The sequence below is a fragment of the Aspergillus tubingensis genome (assembly GCF_013340325.1).
Source record: "Aspergillus tubingensis WU-2223L DNA, scaffold_15, whole genome shotgun sequence".
Taxonomy (NCBI): domain Eukaryota; kingdom Fungi; phylum Ascomycota; class Eurotiomycetes; order Eurotiales; family Aspergillaceae; genus Aspergillus; species Aspergillus tubingensis.
In genome coordinates, this window is record NW_023336289.1 from 770,408 (window position 1) to 784,973 (window position 14,566).

The 14,566-nt window shown below is 50.1% G+C and overlaps 5 protein-coding genes across 5 annotated transcripts; 2 read left to right on the forward strand and 3 right to left on the reverse strand.

Annotated features, from left to right (window-relative positions):
• Nucleotides 1–163: 163 nt before the first annotated feature.
• AtWU_11086 (tryptophan--tRNA ligase WRS1) lies at nt 164–1,659 on the forward strand (the record flags this gene model as incomplete). Its single annotated transcript, XM_035506188.1, has 4 exons — nt 164–279; nt 352–849; nt 905–1,229; nt 1,291–1,659. 4 exons carry the CDS (start codon nt 164–166, stop codon nt 1,657–1,659), a joined length of 1,308 nt encoding a protein of 435 aa, XP_035362081.1.
• A 542-nt stretch (nt 1,660–2,201) lies between these two features.
• Nucleotides 2,202–3,695, reverse strand: AtWU_11087 (Ketol-acid reductoisomerase; the record flags this gene model as incomplete). The annotated part of the gene is made up of 2 exons (XM_035506189.1): nt 2,202–2,229; nt 2,302–3,695. 2 exons carry the CDS (start codon nt 3,693–3,695, stop codon nt 2,202–2,204), a joined length of 1,422 nt encoding a protein of 473 aa, XP_035362082.1.
• A 1,740-nt stretch (nt 3,696–5,435) lies between these two features.
• Nucleotides 5,436–6,196, reverse strand: AtWU_11088 (uncharacterized protein; the record flags this gene model as incomplete). Its single annotated transcript, XM_035506190.1, has 3 exons — nt 5,436–5,813; nt 5,885–5,955; nt 6,010–6,196. 3 exons carry the CDS (start codon nt 6,194–6,196, stop codon nt 5,436–5,438), a joined length of 636 nt encoding a protein of 211 aa, XP_035362083.1.
• A 1,142-nt stretch (nt 6,197–7,338) lies between these two features.
• On the forward strand, nt 7,339–8,154 carry AtWU_11089 (aldehyde dehydrogenase family protein; the record flags this gene model as incomplete). Its single annotated transcript, XM_035506191.1, has 3 exons — nt 7,339–7,452; nt 7,507–7,952; nt 8,010–8,154. The coding sequence occupies 3 exons, from the start codon at nt 7,339–7,341 to the stop codon at nt 8,152–8,154; spliced, it is 705 nt and encodes a 234-aa protein (XP_035362084.1).
• Nucleotides 8,155–11,549: 3,395 nt separating this feature from the next.
• AtWU_11090 (ketose-bisphosphate aldolase class-II) lies at nt 11,550–14,153 on the reverse strand (the record flags this gene model as incomplete). The annotated part of the gene is made up of 3 exons (XM_035506192.1): nt 11,550–12,763; nt 12,841–13,907; nt 13,996–14,153. The coding sequence occupies 3 exons, from the start codon at nt 14,151–14,153 to the stop codon at nt 11,550–11,552; spliced, it is 2,439 nt and encodes an 812-aa protein (XP_035362085.1).
• Between the last annotated feature and the right edge of the window lie 413 nt (nt 14,154–14,566).

Consider the following 14,566-nt stretch of genomic DNA (forward strand, 5'->3'; position numbering starts at 1 on the left):
GTCATGCCGCATCTTCCCCGCCACGTGACTGTGGCCGAATCGGGCAAGGGCAGGAGGGGCAAAAGAAAGACTGAATAGATTCATCTCGTCGCTCCCTGATTCACTTCCCCTCGTTGCGCTTCCTTTCCAAACCCCCTCCACATTCCTTGAACAGATTGCAATCATGGCCGAGGAGCAGTCGCACACCGCGCAAGAGCAGGATATCAATCCTTGGTCCGTGGAGGGTGCCCGCGACGAGAACGGAGAGGTGGTCGCCATCAACTATGAGGCCATCTGTCGGTATGTGTTACCCCGCCATTGAAGCGCTTATTGCAATCCACGCAACAACCCACTAATCACCTCTAATTCCAGGAAATGGAACACCTCCATCATTGACGACAAGCTCCTTGAGCGCTTCGAGAAGGTGACCGGACACAAGCCGCATCGCTGGCTCCGACGCGGCCTGTTCTTCAGTCACCGCGACTTCGACCGCATCCTGACCCTCTACGAGCGTGGCGAGCCTTTCTTCCTTTACACCGGTCGTGGCCCCAGTACCGGCAGTCTGCATCTGGGTCACACCATCCCCCTGCAGTTCACTAAGTGGCTGCAGGATGTTTTCGACGTCCCCTTGGTCTTCATGCTTACGGACGACGAGAAGGCTTTGTTCAAGGATAGCATAACGTTTGAGGATGCCATGCACTTCGCCATGGAGAACGCCAAGGACATTATTGCCCTGGGATTTGATCTCAAGAAGACCTTCATTTACAGCGACTTGAAGTATGTTAGCAACCACTTCCTCATGAACGCCTGGGAGTTCGGAAAGCTGGTCACTTTCAACCAAGTCCGTGGTGCGTTCGGCTTCAACGAGAGGTATGTCAATTTACCCAATCCATATAAACTTTATCGGGAGACTAATAAATCGCAGCACCAACATCGGTCGCATCTTCTTCCCCTCCCTTCAGTGTGTCGCCGCTTTCGCTACCTCCTACCCTGAGATCTGGAAGGACGAGCCCTCCACCGAGCGTACCCAGGAGATTGCCAACATCCAGTGCTTGATCCCTATGGGTATCGACCAGGATCCCTACTTCCGTCTGCTCCGTGACAACGCCCACCGCATGCGTTTCCCCTCTCCCAAACCCGCCTTGATCCACTCCAAGTTCCTCACGGCCCTGCAAGGAGCAGGCGGCAAGATGTCCTCCTCCGACCCCAACTCGGCCATCTTCATGACCGACACTCCCAAGCAGATCAAGGTAAGAGTGCTAGGCCCCACCAATTTGCTTTCTGCATACTAACAGATCGCGCACAATCCAGACCAAGATCAACAAGTACGCCTTCAGCGGTGGCCAAGTGAGCATCGAGGACCACCGCCGCCTGGGAGGAAACCCCGACGTCGACGTTTCCTACGTCTACCTTACCTACTTTGAGGAGGACGACGCCAAGCTGGAAGAGATCTACAAGAACTACAAGAGCGGTGAGCTCCTGACCGGTGAGCTCAAGAAGATGACCATCGAGGTGCTGCAGCAGTATGTTGCTGCGTTCCAGGAGAAGAGAAAGGAAGTTACCGACGAGGTGCTGGCGGCGTACATGAAGCCCCGCAAGCTGGAGTGGAAGGGCAACCCCAACCCCGTTCCGGCCCCTGCCCCTGCCATCCGCACTAAGAAGGAAAAGGAAAGCGCGTGACTAGTGAACCTCGATTGTGGAGTGAGTGGCTGGCTGCAGAATGGGATTTACGATGCTGGGGTTAGATCCATATACCGTTGTCTAATATCCAAGCGAAGACATGAAAGCGTTGAAATAAATAGATTTGGTGTTCGGTTGCATTGTGTATAGATTGTATTCATTATCCTATTTCAAGGATTTCCAGACATCAATTAATTGATACTCAGCAAAAAAATGTAAATAATGACAATGTCCTTGGTAAGAAAGTCATCGTCAATGCAGATCGGATCGCGGGGAAATCTGGCCCCGGATGATCTGCCGCCCGTTGCAATTTTCCTAGTCGATGACTCATGACCACCTCTTTCCTACAAGTGCTACTCCACACAACTACAATTGATACTTAATTGAGGAAAAGAATATGAAGAAAGAATAAGAAAAATTTTATTCCGGCCCGATATACAACCCAGTTATAATAAGAAACTCGACTGAAAACAATTCCCTAGATCATGGTACATCGTAACTTTTCCCACCGGGGATATGCTAATAACACATTATGAATAGATTTACTTCTGGTTCTCGGGGCGGAGGGAGCTATAAAAAATAGAAATGTTAGCGAATGCTCAATTGATATAAGTATTATGGGAGGGGTATGTAGTAACGTACCGAACGGCCTTGCCGGCGCGCCAGATTTCGAGATCACGGATGTCCTGCATCTCCTTCTCGTACTTCTCGCGGTAGTCCTTCTGGGAGTTGTACTCGAGCGAGCGCTTGGTCTCGGAGCCATCACGGACGCTGTCGTAGAGCTCGTTGAAGAGGGGCTTCAGGTTGTCCTTGAAGCGGTTGGACCAGTCGAGGGCACCACGACGGGCGGTGGTGGAGCAAGCGGCGTACATCCAGTCCATGCCGTTGGCACCGATGAGAGGGTAGAGGGACTGGGTAGCCTCCTCGACGGTCTCGTTGAAAGCCTCGGAGGGGGAGTGGCCACGCTCACGGAGGACCTCGTACTGAGCGAGGAACATACCGTGGATACCACCCATGAGGCAACCACGCTCACCGTAGAGGTCGGAGTAGACCTCCTTCTCGAAGGTGGTCTCGTAGAGGTAGCCGGAACCGACGGCGACACCCATGGCAATGGCACGCTCCTTGGCCTGGCCGGTGACGTCCTGGAAGACGGCGACGGAGGAGTTGATACCACGGCCCTCACGGAAGAGGGTACGGACGGTACGGCCGGAACCCTTGGGGGCGACGAGGATGACGTCGACGTCGGTGGGAACATCGACCTTGGTGAGGTCCTTGAAGACGGGGGAGAAACCGTGGGAGAAGTAGAGAGTCTTGCCCTTGGTGATGAGGGGCTTCAGGGTGGGCCAGGTCTCGGACTGAGCGGCGTCGGAGAGCAGGTTCATGATGATGGTACCCTTCTGGACAGCCTCGGTGACATCGAACAGGTTCTTGCCGGGAACCCAGCCGTCCTGGATGGCCTCCTTCCAGGAAGCACCATCCTTACGGACACCGACAATGACGTTCAGACCCTGGTCACGGAGGTTGAGACCCTGACCGTGACCCTGGGAGCCGTAGCCGATCAGGGCAAGGGTGTCGTTCTTGAAGTACTCCTGGAGCTTCTCACGGGGCCAGTCCTCACGCTCGTAGACGGTCTCCTTGTCATCGGCGAAGGTGATGGTCTTAACACCGCGGGAGGGGACGACGGGGGTGGCGGTCACACGGGGGAGAGCGGCGGAGGCAGCCTTGGCCAGGGAGGGACGGGGGAGGGCAGCAGTCACGACGGACCGGGGGGCCGAGACGCGGGCCAGGCGGAGGGCACGGGGAAGTCCACGGGAGGCCATTGTGTGAAGAGGATGTGAGAGGAAGAGGGGAGAGGGTGAGATGGAAAGATAGGAAGTGAAGAAATTGGATGGGAAAGAGGAAAAGGGAAGAGGGAGGAGGGAAGCAGCCGGTTGCAACTTTATAAACTCGTTGCTGGGGACGAGATCGGCCTGCTCTGGGGCACGTGATCCGGAGTTGGACTGCCACTCCCCGGCCGATGTCGGATTGCCGGGCATTTGATTGGTCAATGGCTGCGCGTTCCGTGGACGTGGAGATCACCTGAGGCGCGGGCCTTGCCGCTTCGGGGTTAGTATGTCGCCGCTCGCTACGGGGAAGTCACCTGACACGCAGCTGGGCTTTTCTTTCCTGTTGCAGCTTTTGATGCCCCAGATGGAGTCTGGGGAAAGACAACTCGGTGACTCACGCACCTTGACTCAGTGCTGGTGATGGAGCTATACAGACATTTAACCGGATTGGCTGTCCGAGGACTGTATGTTTCGACGCTAAGAGGTTCTCCAAGGCCTAGAAGACCCCGTTTCATGTGTTAGCTAGCTAGCTAGCTAGATTCTTGGCATGTTGAGTCACATTAAATATTGATATAGAGTATACTGGGAGGATTTCAATGACTAAAATGTAGAATGCCGAGATAGGAGTTTAGTTTTGGAAGCTTATAACATTATAATTGTACATTTAACCCAATTCTAGTACATGCCAGGATCATAACATTTGGCAGGACTGGTCACCACAATATTATCCGAGATAAATATGTTTTTTCCTTTGGCTTGAAGCGTAGTGTTCTCCAAATCAAACCATTGGGAACATATCGGCTCTGAGAATACCTCGCAACATAGTACCGATCAATAAGTTGATGACAATCATCGAAAGCCAGAATAAAAACCATATATACCTTACTGCATCCTCGATTGCTTTTACCCTTAGCTTGGCGATGATGACTGATCGACAGCGTATAGAAAATCGGATTTGAATGTAATATAGCGGAACATGATCATGCGGCCTTTGTTGATGTTGGACAGTTCTGTTTGAAACCCCGTCCAGAGTCTCGCATCAGCCTTGAGTAACCCTGATGACTAGTATAGGAAGCACACTGCTGTCAGCACTGCAATGATTTCTTACGGGTGAGGTAGCAGGAGATATGGTATGCTCGACACTAGGAAGCCACGGCGTCTCAATGTATCCCCCATTCCCCTCACTCCCTTAGACGTAGAGGGATACCATACATATGGAGCATTATCATGTCCATAGTTCTCATCTATAGCAAGCATCCATAGACAGCAAGAGGACAAGAAAGAGTTTCACACAAGAGCAGCTTCGCCCTTCCATCTTTTTCTGCCCTTGGCGTTAGGGCATCTCAGCCCACAAAATACTACAGATGGGGAAGCTTATGCTAAACCTCAGTTATATAGACCGTGGTCGAAATGAATCCCCACTTTCTTCTTCGAGAGAAAGGTTATCACCCAATCTGCACCTCTATATCTGTCGTCACTCTTATATTCTCAAGTTCAATCGCATTCCCAGACCAATGACAGGTCCTCCCCCCAATTGCACACCCGCCTCGTATTCCTTTTCGACCATCAAAACAGTCGTGATCAATACCACCAGACCAAGTTGTGCCGGTCGAAAAATGCCCTAAACTTGAAGTCGTCCGCTGTTTGTGACCCGTCGATGTACATCGTGGAAACATTCCGCGGATGATTGGGAGACAGGAAACGACTAGCCCGACAGATGGCTCGATATGGGTCCATAGAGTGGCGTCGTAGATAGTATCTAATCCAAGTCAACCTGCTTCTCAATCTTTTAGTTTCATGATGAAGAATCTCACATGTCACGTCCTTCAAGTCGATGTAGAATAGAACTATTATTCGATATATACTTGCGAAACATACACTATCAAGGGGAAGAAGGTATAAGAAATTAGTCCTTCATTAAGGGTATGCAAGCAAGAAGCCAATGTCAACTCACAATCCACCTAGCGCGAAAACGGCGTTCAAAGCCAGCTTATCCTGCCAGGAGCGATGCAGTCTCCAAATCATAGGTATCGGGACTGCGAGGATGACAAAGTCCATGACCACGTTGAAAGCCTGATTGACAATGATGAAAGTGGTCGCGCTGAAGCAGTGTCCCTGGACATTTATATCCCAGTAGGCGCGAAGCGGGCGGCATTGCAATGCACAGGCCATGAAGATACCCGAAGACCATGCGGTAATGAGGATATTCAGGCAGAAGGTGAAGCGAAGGAAGCGTTTAGTAGTGAAGAGGCGGCGGTAGAAACAGATGAAGGAAATCTTGATTACCGGGGTCAAGACGAAATAGGTGAATTGGCTAGACAGGAATATCTAGTTGAACCTCAGTGAGGGCTTGAAGAACAAGGCTGCGGAGGGTAATGTATCCTAAGTGAAACACCCACTTTATAGAACAGTGTAATGGCCCTAGTATCGAGATCAGATAAATGGTAGCCATTCCCACCAATGAAACACCCTGATACGATTCATCCAGTCAGACAGATGCTATTGAGAGCATCCAGAAGCTTACACAGAATCAGCTCAATCAACATCCCCAGCATCAATATGACAGCCACGAAGCAAAGACAATCGTCTACTCCGAAACCAGTGCGCCGCTTGACTCTGGCAGCAAATCGTAAAGCCATACTGAGGCACGCAAGGCCGACCAGGACGGAGACAATCACAATCATCTCCTTCCCCTTGGCGCTGGGGCCCATCCTGATTCACAGATGACGCGCAATGAGCCTCAAGGAGGAGCGAAAGGCAACATGAGTGAGGAGCTGCGGGGAATCAAGTCAGCTTTGGGTCCCATTAGGCTTTTATTGCGTTCTGGGATCAGATACTCTTTCTTCCGATGGGGTTGTGCAATGTAACCCCTAGTGACTGCTTATGAACGGGAGGGACGGGCTGGCAATCCCCGTCAGTGGCTTTCTTCCATCAAATCCCTGTGTCACCAGCCCACGTCCTTCTTCCACCTGCTCACCACTAAGCAAAACTAGCAAGTCGTTTTCCATCCTTACATCCTGTGTGACCGATCATGGATCCTTCTTCCACGGCTATCGCAGCCTCTGTCGTCAAGGTTCCTCTGCTCATCAACTGCTGAGAGTATAGCGGCTCGCACCCGTTCGAAGTCGAGAGCCCTGTGACCGGCGAGACTTGCTGGGAAGCAGCATGTGCTACGTTTGCCGATACGACGACGGCTATTGAGACAGCGAAGGCAGCATTTCCAGCGTGGGCTCGTACCAAGCCCGCCGTCAGACGTTATATCCTGCTTGAGACAGCCAATGTTCTCGAGAGACGTCGGAGAGAATTCGCAAATATTTGCTATTGAGACGGGTGCTTACGTTGAGGCCATCAAGGGTTTTGTCATTCCTCTTGCGAGCAGTATGCTGAGGGATATTGCAGGTCGCATACCTTCAATCTGTGGGAGTGTGCCGGTGGTTGAAGGAGAAGGTCAGAGTGCAATTGTCTTCAAGGAGCCCATGGGTGCCATATTAGGGATGGTGCCCAGGTAGGGAAAGCTGATCGTATTACACCAGTCGCCAGTCTTGCTAATAACGGATATCTGTAGTACTGCCCCTTATATATCCGGGATTCGTGCGGCAGCCTGCGCTCTCGCAGCTGGAAATACTTACCGCTGTCCTTTTGTCTTCAACGCAGACTCCGCGATGATTTTTATTGGTCCATTGGTCGCGCTTTTTGGGAAGCAGGCCTTCCGGATGGATGCTTGAATGTCATATCTACCTGCCGAGAGGATATGCCTTAAATTATGAATGCTATGTTTGAGCATCCGGCGATACGGAAGGTGAATTCCACGGGGAGTATATATGTGGGGAGAAAGATTGCTGCTATTTGTGGCATGAACCTCAAGCCATCGTTGATCGATACTATGGGGCAGAACTATGCCATTGTTTGTGCGGATGCTGATGTTCCGGTTACTGTGGAGGGCGTGCTGGCTGGAGTTATGTTGAATGTACGATTTGTCGTTCATTCTCATCGGTGAGAATACATTACTGATTAAGGATAGTCCTATCGAATCTACATGTCAACTGGTCGCATCCTCGCTGATGCCTCTATTGCCGAAGAATTCATGGATGCCCTGAAATATGCTCTGAGCATGACGGATACCCAAGTGCTTCCGCCCATATTCGTCAATGCACTTATAAAGACTCGCCTGGAGAGCATGATTACGAGCGCTGTGGAATGTGGAGCCGAGTTACTCCATGGAAAGCTTGAGATAGAACCAAGCTGTGACGGCATTCTGAGTATTGGCCCGTTCGTGCTCGCTAATGTTAAGCCAAACATGAGAGTGTGGCTCGAGGGGGAATATACTACATTGACGGCTTGCATGCTTGTCAGGAGCGACGATGAAGCTGTCAGAATTACCAACAGTGCTGGATACGGCAGCTCAGCTTCCGTATTCACGAAAGACCTTCGTAAAGGTCTTGCAATAGCTAAGCAGCTGGAGTTTGGGTATGTTACTTACCTGAGTAGATGAGAATGACTAAGCAGAGATACTTACTGATCCAGCGCTGTGCATATAAATGGTATGAATATGCATGTTGAACCGGTCCTTCCATGCGGTGGAATCAAGGACTCCTGTTGGGGGCGATTCAATGCAGAGGAGGGATTGAATGAGTACCTTGTGACTAAGTCTGTGACTTGGAAGGATTGAGGCAGCGTATGGAAGAGGTAAGAAGTACATTGTCAGATGCTTATCTTGCTTGGTGACTTGTAAATGCTTGGAAATCAAGTGATATATGAGGGCCCGTACACCCGTGATTAGGAACTTACATTTATACTTGATCGACTGATGATTACGGGGCTTTGATCGGAAAGGTAGCCTTACAATTAGCATTTTCTATAACAATTTCGTATAAATATTACATGCGCAGCTCACTGATCCCAAATACTAGAAAATTATCGTACAGAAACTACCATCCACGGCTGTCTTTGTCACCATGAAGAACCCACCCCCCTCCACCATTCAGTGTGTTTATCATTGCCCATATTTCTCTCATGTTTCCCTACAATCTCTTCTACCCCTTTCTCTGCACCCCTCGCCGTCTTTGCATTTTCTTTACCCAGTCTGGGGGACCTGTATCATCACTTCTCAATACCAGCTGCCGCTACGACCACGTTATTATTCACCTTTTAACTACTGCTGAACCTCGGTCGGGTCTCGGTCCTCGCTGCTTATCTGGCACTCTGGCATCTCCAAAGTGACTACCAAACGAGCTTTGGTACTTCCAAGCCGGACATTGGAGCCTAGCCAATCTCTCCGACCAGTTCGACTAGCGTTTTTTACCTTACTCTTAGGAACCTTTCCGGGCCTAACTACAGTCACACTACGATGGAAGAGAGTCTGTACCGAGAGGCCTATGAGGAGATCACCTGGTTCCTGCATAGTTCACCGAAAGTAGAGACTGTTGGAATCGATCGATACGGTGACCTGCATAGTTTTTATCAAAGTAAGAGATAGGACATATACCTGTGTGCGACAGGTGACGACCTAGTACTAACGTCACATCAGAACAGCCCGGCAAACACTAGGAAGCAGCTAACTATGCTCTGATCGTCTATCGGCTGAGCGAACTCTCTGATGACATCAAGTGGAAGATCAGTTCTAGCACCATCGAAGAGCAGCATGTATTCTTCCGGCTTTTGCACCTTGATGATACAAAAGAAGAGGTCAGGAGAGGACCCGTGCAAATTACTACTGTCGTCTGAGTGACATCGCCACGCTCAAAAATACACAGAAGTAGCTAAATTTTGTCTACAAACGGCTTGCGTCGAAGAAAGAAAAGGCCAAGATTGAGGGACCCTCGATGCAATCAGGAACGACTACTTCGGCTTGTAAGAACGGAGAGAAATTTAGGCTGGTAGTGCAGAACTGAATACAAAGGCTCAGCAGTTCAAGGATCCCCGTCAAAAATCACCCATCACCCGACACCAAAATCAGTAAGAAGGATCCCGGTGCTTGAACAAGGGTGTGCTGCCGTGACAAGATGTCGAGATAGCTTCAATATCTTGGCTTCTTGTTGCAGCGGAATGGCAGTGAGAACGATGAGATAGCATAGTGACAAAATGTGATTAATTTAATATCAAATTTGCAATTATTTGTCCAAACTTGTGCCGCGCAACTACACCAGAGAGGGTTGGGTTGGAGAAAAAAAAAAAAAAAAGAAAAAGAAAGGTACCACTGAAAAAGTTTGGGGAAACAGAAAGGGAGACTTGAATAGGTCAGCAATTTGAAAGTAAAGCCTGCTTGGAGGACACCGTAATGTCTAAATCGCTGGAAATCTAAGCTAGAGTACCACTCATGGACTAAAATAACTCTTCCAGAGTCAACATATACGAAGGATGCACACGATGCATGACAGCACCTAAGCATGGCTCGCCACCGAGCTCTCTACCCTGATCATTAATGTGTGTCTTGCGACTATGATTTCTTATGATAATTTCAATACTCTCACTTCCCAGAATCATGTAATTGCAGCTTCTCAAGACAACCTGATGCCCTTCCTTCCATTGTGTACGCTGCAATCATCGACCTTCACGCCGTTCCCTCCCAGACATTTCGCTACAATTTAACCCCTCCAAGCCTGTCTAAGATAACTTCAAAGCTTCGTTTCTATACCTGGGGCACATATACTCTACCAAAGCTTCTATAGGTAAGGGGAGAAGGGAGAAAAGGGTTGGTGGCGCGATTGTGGTACATCTTCCGAACCCTCAGGAATCAAAACCTCAAATCGACTCTGATCACGGATTTTCTAAACATCACTTAGCTTCTGATTAAAACCGAACTAAATAACGAAGCTATGTGAGAGCGATGTCCAGTGCTATCCATGAGAAATTGGCTCATGTTGTATGTCTGCTTCTAGTTGACACGATCCCCACTTTACCACTTCAGAATGAAGTCAATTGCCTTCATATAACGGTTACTCCTAACGCGTATTATCTGTTGAACTCCCAACTTAATTATAACACCTCGTATATAGAGATCATTCGGTTGTTATATAATTCATCCTTAAGTTTCCATCCTCGCTGGCAGCGCAGCCAGTCTCAAGGCTCAATTTCTGTACTCGTTCAGTCTGAATCTGCCAAGGGAAAAAATTGCTTAGAGTTAGAATAGATGCACAAGCATATTCTGAAAAGTGAAAACATACTTCTAATCGATACGAAATGATCGGTAATGGGGCTTTATGTTCCTCCAGGAGATCCATGTCAATAGCACTCTCTCTTCAAAAGCACTGGAAGCAGCTTTGGCTGGACCAAAAACCCCAATACTATGACCTTGTCCCTTCTGGTACAGTATACTGACGGCCGCGAGACGAGCCGCCCAATTCCCATGCGCGCGCACAGTTCCAGCCCCCTCTGGGGCGTCCAGCAGCGCATCCCAATTGTCTACCGAGGATAGTCATCATGGCCTGAGTCGTCAGAGGAAGGCTTATGTGGGACGATGCTTTCTTCTCTATATCCCGAGCAAGCAATTGTAATTCTAGACAGTTGTGTGAAGTCAATGCAACGACTATCCAGTTCGGCCACCCATTTGCCGCGGTCGAGAACAGGAATTACCGACTCCACCATCATCACATCCTGGTCGATGGTCCGTTCTTCTTTAACATAGAGCGGGAATTTCCATTCGAGGAGAAAAAGAGAGGCGAAGGGAGGTCGCCTCGAAATTTTCAACGCGGTGGAAGTCATAGGGAAAGTGGGAGATCGTATTGAAGGATTCCGTGGGCTTGCGGATGTTGGATCCTGGAGCACCACAAGAATGCTGAGCCCGAGGCGTCCACTTTTGCCGAAAATAGGTTAAATATCATAAGGGGCTGGGTAGTCAAAAGGATCAGATATAACGACCGCAGCCGCGAAAATCAAATCATTGGAGGCTAATGCAAAGGCCGATTCCAGATCAGCTGAATCGACATCACTGGTCCCGTTCTCGAAACGCGCGATACACGAGAATGCCTGGGCTGGATCCAGGGGCTGCGGTTGGGTAGAAATGAATGGAGCCTTTAGCAAACAAAGCACAACGATGGAAAGAACTCATGTGCTTTCCACTGAGATTTAATATGCGCCTGCAATCCCTTCATTATCGAGATTGTCCAGCCAACCGATATCAAAAAGATCGCGCAGAATGCCTAGCTCATCGATAAGGTAGTTTTGCCTATCTAGACAGAACCCGAAATTATTATCCTCCTGGGAGTAAAGTTCATTCACTTCCAGCCCCTCCGTCGCCAAGGAGTGTCTCAGAGGCCCTGTTCTATCTCTAGTGTCTCCAGCAGGTGGTCTGGGATCCCTTTCGGCTGCTCTCATTTTGTTCTGAGTCTCGTGTGTAATCTTGATCAAATGTGCTAGCTTCTGACACGCCTCATGCGCCATCGTCCATGTCTGCGCCAGAGACAGCAGAAGTTGATGCCCATACTCAACGAAGTCGAGCCCGGCGGCCATGGTAGCTGCTGGCCCGCTCTTGCCGCTCAGCTGCACCACGCCCGGATGGGTCCACAGGCAATAGATGATGGTGATCGAGGCGACAAAAATCGCATGAGCGGTGAGCCAGGAGCACTCCATGTCTCCAAAGCGGTGCTGATTGCTGTACAACTCAACCGTAGAAATCGCGCTGGCAAAACAAGTCTGAATCCCATGAGGCGTGGGTTGACGGATCTGGGGACTCGGTCGATAGAGTAGCATCAAACAATGGTGGTATTTGAGCTCCAAGCGTTGCAAGTCTAGGGTAGAGATGGGCCCAAAATCCCTAGATGCCGGAAACGTATGATCCGACATACTATGCTTGCTGAGATATGTATGTGCCTGTTGATGATGTGTTCGAGCTTGGACCTCGTGCCGGAGCGCAGTGCAAGCAAAATGGGCTCTCTGTTGCCAATCGACGAGGTTAGTGGGCCAGGGGAAACGAGTCGGCGACCGTGAGACGCGATACAGCATGAGCTTGATCTCGGCCACAAGTCGGTCGAAGCGAAGTGAGAAGACACATGCAATATATGGGGATGGTGCCAACAATGGCGCTGGTGGTGGCGGGTCGTGCGCTGAAGACTCCTCTTCCGCCGGCCTCGCATATGAGGAATTCCATTCAGTGGCTCCTTCCTCCACTTCACTGCAAAAGTCGAGACCCGGAAAATCGCAATCAATAGCTTCATCGCGCAAGGTGAGAGGGCGGCCAAGAATAGTAGCCATCATCCGGTCCATAGAATACGCTGACCAAAAGATTGCGCTTCGATTATAACGAGCATTGCGTTGAATTGGAGTCTCAGTACCGCGGGAACCTATCAAAATGACCACGATTAGTCCCTCTAGATATCTTCTGAAATTGTAAGAAGGAAAAAGCAAGGGGCGAGATTACGGTTATCACGCCGGTGGAGGCCAAGATCGATGCAGCTTGCAATGATCGTATGCACCAAGTGCCAGGCATTCAGACCCTCAGGATTGTAAAAGCTATGCTGGGCTAAAAGCAAGAGGACCTGCAAGCCTTCGACGCTGCCGTGCAAATTTGCTTCTGCAATGGAGGACATAGCTTGAGCGAACAGCTCCCGTGAGCCAAAGCTACCGTTTAGTTTGATTTCCAGATTACGTGCGCCGATTGAGAGAACCAGAAAAACCTGACCCAATGCTATTCTTAAATCCATCTCTCCAGTCCAGACCGCAGTGTTAACGACACGCTCCAGTTGGGTGTACAGCACGTAAAACCTCTCCGGCGCGAGGAACGGATAAAGGCTTGAAATGGAGAAATAGCACTCTGCGAATTTCTGGCATTCCAGCATCGGTGGCAGGTCGAATGAAAAGTTCTGCGTGCTTGGATGAGAAGTTGTGGAAGCCGGCGGCGGTTGTGAGGCACCAGCAGTGTGCGGTAAAGCAGCCACATCATCGCGAGCATGGGGAAGAGCGCCGTCTTGTGAGGGCGGAGCACTCTGATATATCGAACGCGCGAACGTCACCCCAGAGGATGGGCCAAGGTATTTCGGATCTCCAGCATTGGCTAGAGATAGCAGACCTACCTCGTGTGCGAGAGGTTGCCCCCGTGTGATGTTGCAAGGTAGAGATGCGACAAGTCCGATGGAGTGACCGCTGTTCTTGTCTCCATCATCCGGATATGAGCGCTTTTCAGACGGGGGATGCACCGCTACGTCTGCAGCAGGCTGGTTTAACTCTTGCGAGATATATGAAGGAGCGGCCTCCGTTGGTCCCTCATTTGCGGATCCTTGTTCTCCATGTGATGTCGAGGGCAATGGGGAGGGTAAGGACTGTAGTTGGAGAAGACCACCCGTGCCCGGACCCCGGGACGGAAGCTCAGCTGTTGGCTCATGAGAATGCACCGGTGGGAAGGCAAACGATCGATTCTGGGAGCTTGGTGATCGTACAAGTGCCTCACTCTCCAACTCCCGTACGCGACTTTCCAGATACCTTAAACGACTATGGAGAGAAATAGCGGGCTTGAGTCAAATTGAGACACTTGGGCAAGAAAATGCGCAGAGGGTTCCAGTAATTCCGGTGATCATACCTTTTAGAAACAGCTGAGCCCGCGACACCTTCAAAGCATTCTATTCTAGCTCTCGCACAGTTGGAGCACGCAGGAGATGCGCCATCGCATCGGACCTTGCGACGACGGCAGCGCAGGCAGGCTATGGGTCGGCGACGGGTGGACTGTAACGAAGACATTTCCGAGAGAGAAGACGAAACTGAAGCCATCGGGAGTAAAGCTTGAATTGATTTGAACTCTGGGGGTCACTTGGGATGGAGCCGATGTGTCAAAGTCGGTTGGTAACGTGAAAGCACTCAACCCGGAATACCTACGAATCATGATGAATGAATGGCGGGGAAGAAGTTCGGGGATTCCCCGACGCACACTATTACTAACTAGTAACCTTTCCCCGCCATTTGTTCAGTGGAGCGGATTAGGTCCATTCCAATCACGTGATACATCATACCAGATTAGTCCTAATGCTTGCGCGCTTTGCACTTCCTCCATCAATAAGCCTGGTTTCTTTGTCAAAATTACATAGCCAGCAGAGAAAGCTATACATCCAATTGGCTAGGGCTATGAACTTAGGTGTATTTGCTTGCAGGGCTTC